This window comes from Apis cerana, linkage group LG1, assembly GCF_029169275.1.
Source record: "Apis cerana isolate GH-2021 linkage group LG1, AcerK_1.0, whole genome shotgun sequence".
Lineage (NCBI taxonomy): Eukaryota > Metazoa > Arthropoda > Insecta > Hymenoptera > Apidae > Apis > Apis cerana.
In genome coordinates, this window is record NC_083852.1 from 20,167,784 (window position 1) to 20,177,042 (window position 9,259).

General features: G+C 18.6%; 4 protein-coding genes across 6 annotated transcripts; 2 read left to right on the forward strand and 2 right to left on the reverse strand.

Moving 5' to 3' along the window:
- Positions 1–250: 250 nt before the first annotated feature.
- LOC108004258 (ribonuclease kappa-B) lies at positions 251–1,559 on the reverse strand. Its single transcript, XM_017067026.3, has 2 exons — positions 1,024–1,559; positions 251–709 (listed from the first exon to the last, which is right to left on the reverse strand). The coding sequence occupies exons 1-2, from the start codon at positions 1,090–1,092 to the stop codon at positions 488–490; spliced, it is 291 nt and encodes a 96-aa protein (XP_016922515.1). The 5' UTR covers positions 1,093–1,559; the 3' UTR covers positions 251–487.
- On the forward strand, positions 1,557–4,421 carry LOC108004255 (pleckstrin homology domain-containing family F member 2). Of its 3 annotated transcripts, none has more exons than XM_017067023.3 (8): positions 1,557–1,622; positions 1,945–2,009; positions 2,188–2,325; positions 2,489–2,552; positions 2,956–3,081; positions 3,151–3,257; positions 3,342–3,602; positions 3,684–4,421. In XM_017067023.3, the coding sequence occupies exons 1-8, from the start codon at positions 1,565–1,567 to the stop codon at positions 3,711–3,713; spliced, it is 849 nt and encodes a 282-aa protein (XP_016922512.1). In that variant the 5' UTR covers positions 1,557–1,564; the 3' UTR covers positions 3,714–4,421. The 3 variants fall into 3 exon arrangements, with proteins under 3 accessions (XP_016922512.1, XP_061943459.1, XP_061943460.1); XM_062087476.1 differs by lacking the exon at positions 1,557–1,622 and adding an exon at positions 1,748–1,810; XM_062087475.1 differs by having other exon boundaries at positions 3,342–4,421.
- A 442-nt stretch (positions 4,422–4,863) lies between these two features.
- Positions 4,864–7,342, forward strand: LOC108004256 (exosome complex component RRP43). Its single transcript, XM_017067024.3, has 7 exons — positions 4,864–5,108; positions 5,446–5,482; positions 5,557–5,694; positions 5,850–6,144; positions 6,224–6,344; positions 6,457–6,560; positions 7,171–7,342. Exons 1-7 carry the CDS (start codon positions 5,092–5,094, stop codon positions 7,302–7,304), a joined length of 846 nt encoding a protein of 281 aa, XP_016922513.1. The 5' UTR covers positions 4,864–5,091; the 3' UTR covers positions 7,305–7,342.
- On the reverse strand, positions 7,329–9,251 carry LOC108004251 (uncharacterized). The gene is made up of 2 exons (XM_017067013.3): positions 8,298–9,251; positions 7,329–8,216 (listed from the first exon to the last, which is right to left on the reverse strand). The coding sequence occupies exons 1-2, from the start codon at positions 8,298–8,300 to the stop codon at positions 7,707–7,709; spliced, it is 513 nt and encodes a 170-aa protein (XP_016922502.1). The 5' UTR covers positions 8,301–9,251; the 3' UTR covers positions 7,329–7,706.
- Between the last annotated feature and the right edge of the window lie 8 nt (positions 9,252–9,259).

A 9,259-nucleotide genomic window follows, 5' to 3' on the forward strand; every position in this document is an offset into this window, starting at 1 on the left:
ATATATATATATATATATATATCATTGCCGAATCATACTAATTAACCAATAATTAAACTAATATATTAATTCATATAAATCAAAACTAATATAGATTTTCAAAAATTATTATATCACATAAACGTGAAATTTTATTATATTAATTACAAATTATATAATGATAAAATAACAAAGTTGAAACTTTTATAATTATAATTATTAATAATATTAATAAATAAAAAGAGAAAAAAATGAAATATATATTAAAAAATAAGTTCAACAATAATATTAATATATTTTCTTATATTTATGTTTAACAGTTTTTTTAATATAATAAATATATTTTAAATAACAACTGATTAACTTTCTGTTTAACTTAAAAGTATAATGCAATTCAAAAAATCTATTCTTGAAATTTATATTTAGCATATTCCTAAGTATGATTTTATTTATAATACATTATATTATACACTTAAATATATTGTTTTCATTTATTTTATTATATGATTTAAACACTTAAAGATGATCTTGAATTTATATAAAATTGATGTCCAGAAAGTAATAATGTAAGAAGATAGATACAAGCTGCAATCCAACAATTATATGCATTTTGTTTGTAACCTCTATCTGCAGCACCATAAAATTCCGTAGTGTCTTTGATATTTGCTTCAAATGGAACATCTTCTATTAAAGCTACACTTTTAGTATAAAAAAATATTCCCATCAGGAGCTGAAAAACAAATATAATATTTTTTTATAAATTTTTGCAAAAATAAAAATCAATTTTTTATATTTAATATAGAATTGGTTTAATTAAAATATGAAGATTTCTTACAAACTTATTTATTTACTTATAAATAAAAATATAATTAAAATAATTTCATTAAATTTATCAGAATATAATCAATTTTTTTTTCTTCAAATAAAATTATAATTAAGAAAAAATGAGATTTAAATATATAAAAATCTTGGTGCAATTTTTTACATTTTTAATTTTACAGTTCTTTCAAATATATTTTTATATTAAAACAATATTTAACTTACCAGTTGAAATATACCCCAAACAGACAATATCAGGCCACATAGGGCATATTTAGGTCCACATATCTTCATTTTTTGCAAAGTTATCTTTTATTATCGTTTATATAAAGTAACCTAAAAAAATGTCTATCAGGACTTGTAATTTGCTACACCCTTAATAATCATATGATTCTTATTGATGAGAAATTGTAGATATCGATATCTCGAAAGATTATATCCGGTATTTGAAAATTTGTGGTACATATTGATTAAGATAAAATATATTTCATTAGGCTACTAATTATTAGCATATTAATTATTATTAAGAAAAATTGACAATTCAAAATTAAAATAAATTCAAAATCAATAATATTTTGTTATTTTCTGTATTTTATAATAGTTAATAATTATCTAACTAATAATATTATATATGTAATATTATTATTGTATCATTAAACAATATATTTTTATATGATTTTTTAAACATATTAATTGTTTTTATAATATTAGAAATAAAATCTAGAAATAAAATCTGTGTTAACATTGACAAATACTAAACATATTTATGATTCATACTTCCTTGTTGTCAGCCCTGATTCATAGGACCATGGTTGACCGATTGGGTTAGTTTATATTTCATTTATTATCATTTAATTATTATTTAATGTTATATTTCTTATGACAAATTTAATTTATTTTTAATATATAAATTTAATATGTATACTAAATATTTTGATTCTTAATTTAGATAATTGATAATTTGCTTAATCTGTGATTTTTAAATTGCATCGAGTAACGGTGTAATTCAGAAGTTTGTAATTTTTACTTAAATACGTAATATATAAAAAATTTAGTAGAAATAAATTATTTTCTAATAAATTATATTTTTTGTCGTATATTATAAAAAGTAAGTAAAGATTATTTATTTTTTATATTGTATTGCAGTAAATAGCGAGGCTAATGCCAGACGTATTGCTATGGTTGAAAACTGCTTTGGCAGTTCTGGCCAGGTAAAATTAGTGTATTAGAATTTTTAATTTTTCTTTAGTATTTAATTTTATATTATCAAAAAATTTAATTATATGATATACATAATTTAATTTGGCATGCTTTAATGTTAGATATAACAAGGTTTAAAATATAGAAATAAAATCTTTTAATTTATTATAAATTTATTATATATTACAGCCACTTGCAGTACCTGGAAGAGTCTTAGTTGGAGAAGGTGTGTTAACAAAAATGTGTAGGAAAAAGCCTAAACCAAGACAATTTTTTTTATTTAATGATATATTGGTTTATGGAAATATTGTAATGAATAAAAAAAAGGTATAAATGTATGAATTATTATGTTAAATATAATTTTAATTTAATTTAATTTATATATAATTTATAATTAATATTATAATTTAATATAATATTAAAGATTAATATGTATATATTAGTTTAATATATGTTATATTATAATAAAAAGATTTATATATGTTAACAGTACAACAAACAACATATCATACCACTTGAAGAAGTCAAACTTGAATCTTTAATTGATGATGGTCGTAAGTTATATTTTCATTATTGATTAAATTACATTTCATATTTGTTTAAAATCAATTTATAATTAAATTTTAATGTTAGTTGTATAATTATTTATGTATATATACATATATAGAATATATATTTATATATTATTTATACATTTAAGATATATAAAAAACATAATTAATATTAATATTAATTAACATAATTAATATTTATTATTATGGAAATATGTTTTATATAGTATCTGTAAAATTTTGTATTTTATTTTACTATAGAGTTTTCTATTTTTATTATAAATTACATTATAATAATTTTAGAACTATTTTTTGAAATATGGATCTATTGTTTATTAAATATAATCAATGTTGCAAATATATATAATTATACAAAAATAATTTAGTAGTTTATCATTATTTATAGAATATCGCAATGGCTGGCTCATAAAAACAGTAACAAAGTCATTTGCTGTTTATGCTGCTACTGCAACAGAGAAACAAGAATGGATGGCTCATATTACAAAATGTATTGAAGATTTATTAAGAAAAAGTAATTATTTTTATAATTATATAATATAATATTTTTATAATTTATTTATAATTTGAATTTCTTTAATAGGTGGTAAAAAACCAGTTGAAGTTCATGCAGCTGTTTGGGTACCAGATAATGAAGCTACAATTTGTATGCATTGTAATAAAACACAATTTACAGTCTTAAATAGACGGGTATATACATATTAATTTTATTTTTATATCATTAAATATTATATTTTATTATAAATATTTATAATATTGAGACAATATTTTCAGCATCATTGTAGGCAGTGTGGAGCTGTTGTATGTGGACCTTGTAGCAATAAAAAATTGTTATTACCTGGACAAGGAAATGGAAAAGCAGTTAGAGTTTGTCTACAATGTTATGATGCAGCCAGTAAAGTAAAAGCATCATCTCCATCTACTGTTGATAATTTAAATAATAAAGATCAACAGCGTAATTCAGCAGATAGTTCAGGAGGTGATAGTTCTGGTGATGATGATGATGGAAACAAAGAAGAAAATCATGATCATGAGGTGAGTAATTTTTATAATATTGATAATAATTAAAAATTTATCAAATTTTTAATAGTTTGTTATATATCTTTTTTGTTATAGCCTAAATTTTATTCTACGCTTGCCCGATGAAGTTAACTACATTTTATATTAAACAACAATATGAATAAGAACATATTCAGAATTATATTTTTAAAAGTTGATAACTTCAAATTGTCAATAATATTATAACTAATAGTAATTTAAAGATTGTTAAAACTATTTTTAAATTATATTTATGCAAAGAATTAGAAACATATCTGTATATAAAGAATTCAAATAATTTTGTATTAAATTTTGAAATTTAATATTTTAATATGTATATCTAATTTATGAATAACTTTGAAGATATCATTGACATTAAGAATTAAATAGTATATTATTTTAATATTTACAAAAAGAATTGAAAGATAGAAGATTACTATTTTTTTAACTCTATATTTTGTAAAAAAAATTCATGAAATTTTGACCATTTATACTTATATCGTCTTGTTATACTAAAGTATTTCGATATATATTCTTATTAGATTCTATTTTATCTAATTTTCGTTGATATGATATTTTATGAATATATGCCACATTGTGCCTTTCTTAATGAAATATTTGTCTTTTCTACTGTTTGTAAACAGATAATGTTAATTTTAGAAAAAGAACATTATATATAATAAATTTTAAACATATACATATATATAATATAAAATCAAAATTCAGTTTAATTACTTGTATTATAAAATTAAACGAAATCTTTATAAAATATTATATCGCAAAATAAAATAAATTTAATTATATTTAATCAAAAAATAATTTATTGATTAATCAACTTTTTTGAATTTAAAATGATAAATGATATATTGCACCAGATAAGAATAAATAAGATTAAATAAAAAGAATTAAAAATTTCAAGATAAGTACTTTTTATTATGAAACTTAAAAAGAAAAAGTTATAATATTTTATCAAAAATCTTTATTAATATGCATATTCGTTAATATATTCGTGGAAATTTTGAATAGTTTTCGATTTCAGATATCAAAAAAAAAAAAATATAAAAGTTGATAAATAAAATTGTCCCTTAAAATATATTTGCTTATTAATTAAATTATAAACAATTGAAATTTGCGTTAAATAAAAATAAAATAAGACAATTATCTTCGTTTAATTTTTATCTTTATCTCACTTCATCTAATAAAATTTAAATTACGTGTAACTTAATAAGCTTTATAAATAAATATTAAATAGATCTTAACCGGCATTTTCTTATTTATTTTGATCTTCGAAATCGAGTCAAAGATAAATATATTAATATTCTGTACATGATTCTTATTTTTTAATTCAAAAAATAATCATTTATATTTTAAAAAAAAATCATTCTAGTAATAAAAATCATAGTAGTAATTGAAGGTTAAAAATATAAAATTAAAAAATATATAAAATATGAAAATATAAATTTTAATTATATTAAGAGCTTCTATTATGGATTCACAGTATAAGTTAGTATCTATTTTTTATATCATATTATATATTTTTGTATTAATTTAATGTGTATATTTATAATTTTTGCATATATGAATATAATATAAAATATAAAATATTCTAAATTTACTCCTAAAAATAATTAGTTTTCTACACATCTGTTATTTAATTTCACATAACCTTTTTACATTTATTTTTAAATAATATTCTATTATATAAGGATAACTATCGTTTTAAATTTTTAGAATAGAATAATATATAGTGTTTGAATAAAAATTTAAAAAAAATTTAATATTTTAAACTATTTTTAATATTTTTATTTTATAATTAAATTTAATTAGAAATTATTTATAGAATTATCCATCCTGTGAAATATTTGCAAGATCATTTGGTAAGTATATATATAAGTATTAATATAAATTAAAAACATATATAAGTATATTTACAATAATTGAAAATGTAAAGGCACAGGATGTTCGTCCAGATGGCAGACAATTTTTATCTTTTCGTCCTATAAGTGTAAATATATCATCAATTACTCATGCTGATAGCTCAGCCATATTCAAAATTGGTAATACAACAATTGTATGTGGTATTAAAAGTGTAAGTAAATATCATTTTGTTTATATTTTTATTAAAAAATTAATATTAAAAGCATAAAACCAAAAGTATAAAATTATGTAAAAATTTAAATTTTTATTTTTTCAAGATAAAAATTTATTATTTTTATTAATTGAATAATTATAAATTTAATATAGGAATTAGCAGTACCTAAAGCAGAATCTCCAGAATATGGCTATATTGTGCCAAATATTGAACTTCCTCCATTATGTTCTCCTAAATTTCGACCAGGTCCACCAAGTGATCAGGCACAAGTTATCACAAAATTAGTAGAAAATATTTTAAGAAATTCAGCAGCTATTGATTTAAAAGAACTTTGTGTTTATAAAGGAAAACTAGTATGGGTTTTATATTGTGATCTTGTATGTATTAATTACGATGGTTCAATAATTGATGCTTGTATTGGAGCATTAACAGCTACACTTAATACTTGTTAGTTTTAAATAATTTAAAATAATAATTTTTTTTATTTATTTTTTATATTTTCTAATATAATCTAATTTTTTTCTAGTAACTTTACCAGAAATATTTTATAATGTAGAAACTGGACAAGTGTCAATAAATTCTACAAAAAGAATAAGATTTCCAATTAAAGCATTACCAGTTTCTATAACTTTTGCAATATTTGATAAGTAAGTATTTAATAATTAAGTATTTAATTTGAAATTTAACATTAAAATATAATGGATAATCAAAATTCTAATATATTATCTCTATATTTTCTTAATAAATTAATGCTTTTAGTCAATTATTGATAGCTGATCCTACTGATGATGAAGAAAGTTTATGCTTAGGAAAATTGACAATTGTAATGAACGAAGAAAAAATTTGTTGCATACATAAACCTGGTATATTTTTATATGTTAAATTATATGTTAAATATATAATTATATATAAATTTAAATATAATTATATATTTAAAATAAAGAATGAAGTTTTTTTCCATCCAAAATTTTTAATAATTTTTATATTTTATGTTTAGTATTTAATAAATAAAATTAAAAAATAACAATTTAATTTCAAAAATCTGTAGAATCAAAAATTATACATGTTCAAAATTATATATTTTGAATTATTTGATTTAAGTTATTGTTTAATTTAATTTGAGTTTATTAATATTTAGGGGATATTTTTGTTTTCATTTTTCCTTAGATTATTTTATATGTGAAAGATCATAAATTATATAATTTAAGTTTCATTTGCAATCCAAATTATCATGTTCATTGATTATCAAATATTAATAAAAATATAACAAACAAATATATAAATAATATAAATCATTTTGATTTTTCACTTGATTAGATAGATTAAATGAAATTATATTATATAATCAAATTAACCATAAAATATTACATATTTAATTTCCTATGTGTATAATTTTTGATTTTATAAAATAGAGCTAAATGAAATTTAACATTTCATTATGTTTAATTAAAATAATTTATATTCTTTATTTAGGTGGAATTCCAATTTCACAAGATATATTTTTAAAAAGCTTAATTAAATCTAGAAAAAGGGCAGAATTAGTAAGATCATTAATTGATTCTGCCATATCAACAATGAAACAAGAAGTTTTAAATGGAAACTTGTAAAAAATTTTGAAATATAATAAAATATTTTATTATATTAATTATATTATTATGTTTATTAACAAAATATTAAACATTTTTTTCAATATTTCCACATTTTTAATACAAATCAATTATTTTATATTGATTAATAATTATTACATATATTATATTATTATATAATATATATATTATTATACATTATTATTATATTATTGCATTATATAAAAATTTATTTTTTAACTATCTTGTATCTGATATTATATACTATTATTTAAAATAAATAAATTGTAGAATATATATAAATTTAATGTAAACTTATAATGTAATAATAGAAATAATAATTTATAGTATTCTTTTATATAAATCATATAACTTATGTAGAAATAATATTTTTTAAATAATTTAAGAATAAATTATAAAATATTAATATAAATTAGTTTTCTTCATAATACGTAAAAATTCTTCTTGAGAAACTTCTCCATCACCATCTTTATCTGCTTCATCAATCATTTCTTGCAATTCTTCATCTGTAAGATTTTCTCCTAATTCTCGAGCAACTCGTTTTAAATTTTTGAAAGATATTTTTCCTGTGTTATCATCATCAAAAAGGCGAAATGCTTTTAAAACTTCTTCTTTTGTATCTTTTTCTAACATTTTTGTAGACATTAAGTTTAGAAATTCTTCAAATGATAATGTACCAAGACCATCTGGATCAACATCAGCTATAAGTCTTTTTATTTCTTCTTTCTTTGGTTCAATCCCAAGAGCTCTAATGGCCACTTTAAGTTCTTTAGTAGCTATCCTTCCAGTGCCATCTGGATCAAATAAATCAAATGCTTCTTTTATATCATTTTTTTGTTCAGCAGTCAATTCCAATTTCGGTACACCTTTTTTTCTAATTCCAATTGCAGTTTGTCTCTTAGAGGTAGAAGCCTTATGTACAATTAATAATTTTTATAAGATTTTTAAAAATATAAAAGTTATTAAAATAAATGATAAAAATGTGATACATACCATATTTAAAAATTAATTAAAGGATAAAAAATAAAATTGAATAATATTTTTATATTTTATAAAATTTTCTTGATTCTTATATAACTACTAATTATTTTTAAATTTTTTTATTATCATATTTTCATTGTATATATTGAAAAACATTTTAATTAGATAATAATTTTTTACAATTAATATTTATATTCAATTAAGTTACCGGATATAAACAAAACCACGTGATCGAATCCTAGGAGAACTAATCTTGATTCACAAAATTGAAATATAAAATAGAAAGTTACTTCTTTTTAAATTTGTTCATAATATTTATCATTAATTATATTTATCAATAAATATAAATAAAATATTTAAATAATATTAACTATTAAAAAAATTTAAATTACATTTTCATGAAAATTCAATCAATAACAAAAGTTAACATCGGTGAGTACTGAAGCTTTTTACATAATGATACAAATTGATTCCAATTACTGCTTAAGAACTCTTTTTAAATTGTAAACTCGATAATCAATATTAATGATTATCTCAGTTAATAATAATAATATTGGTAAAATCGTATAGTCAAGAAATAAAACGATGACAAATTGTGCTACTGATATTTGATCAACAATTAATAACTTCAACTCATAATTTATTATATAATTTAATTATTTGCTTCACTTAATTCATTAAAAGAAATACTATTCTTATAAAATTACTTATTTATGTCAATTTAATAATAAATTATTAATCCAAGGAAATTCGACTATTCGAAGATTTATTTTGTAAAAAAAACAATAGAAAGTATAATTTATATATTTAAAAATATATTTATACAATACGTTTATGTAATATATAAAATGATTTTTTTTTGTTATATTTAAATGCAGTTTTATTGAATAATATTTACGTTTTTATTTCATAGACGCTTAATATTAAATCGCATTAATTTCCTATGTATATTATGTAATGATCATCAGTATTTA

Excerpts from the sequence above, each read along its gene's own strand:
- LOC108004258 (XM_017067026.3), bottom strand. The coding sequence starts at position 1,092 with ATGAAGATATGTGGACCTAAATATGCCCTATGTGGCCTGATATTGTCT. Across the intron at positions 710-1,023 it reads TTTGGGGTATATTTCAACTG|CTCCTGATGGGAATATTTTT; the intron begins GTAAGTTAAATA and ends TTTGTTTTTCAG.
- LOC108004256 (XM_017067024.3), top strand. Across the intron at positions 5,695-5,849 it reads TTGTATGTGGTATTAAAAGT|GAATTAGCAGTACCTAAAGC; the intron begins GTAAGTAAATAT and ends AATTTAATATAG. Across the intron at positions 6,561-7,170 it reads TTGTTGCATACATAAACCTG|GTGGAATTCCAATTTCACAA; the intron begins GTATATTTTTAT and ends TTCTTTATTTAG.
- LOC108004255 (XM_062087475.1), top strand. The coding sequence starts at position 1,565 with ATGATTCATACTTCCTTGTTGTCAGCCCTGATTCATAGGACCATGGTT. Across the intron at positions 2,326-2,488 it reads TTGTAATGAATAAAAAAAAG|TACAACAAACAACATATCAT; the intron begins GTATAAATGTAT and ends ATATGTTAACAG. Across the intron at positions 3,082-3,150 it reads TGAAGATTTATTAAGAAAAA|GTGGTAAAAAACCAGTTGAA; the intron begins GTAATTATTTTT and ends TTTCTTTAATAG.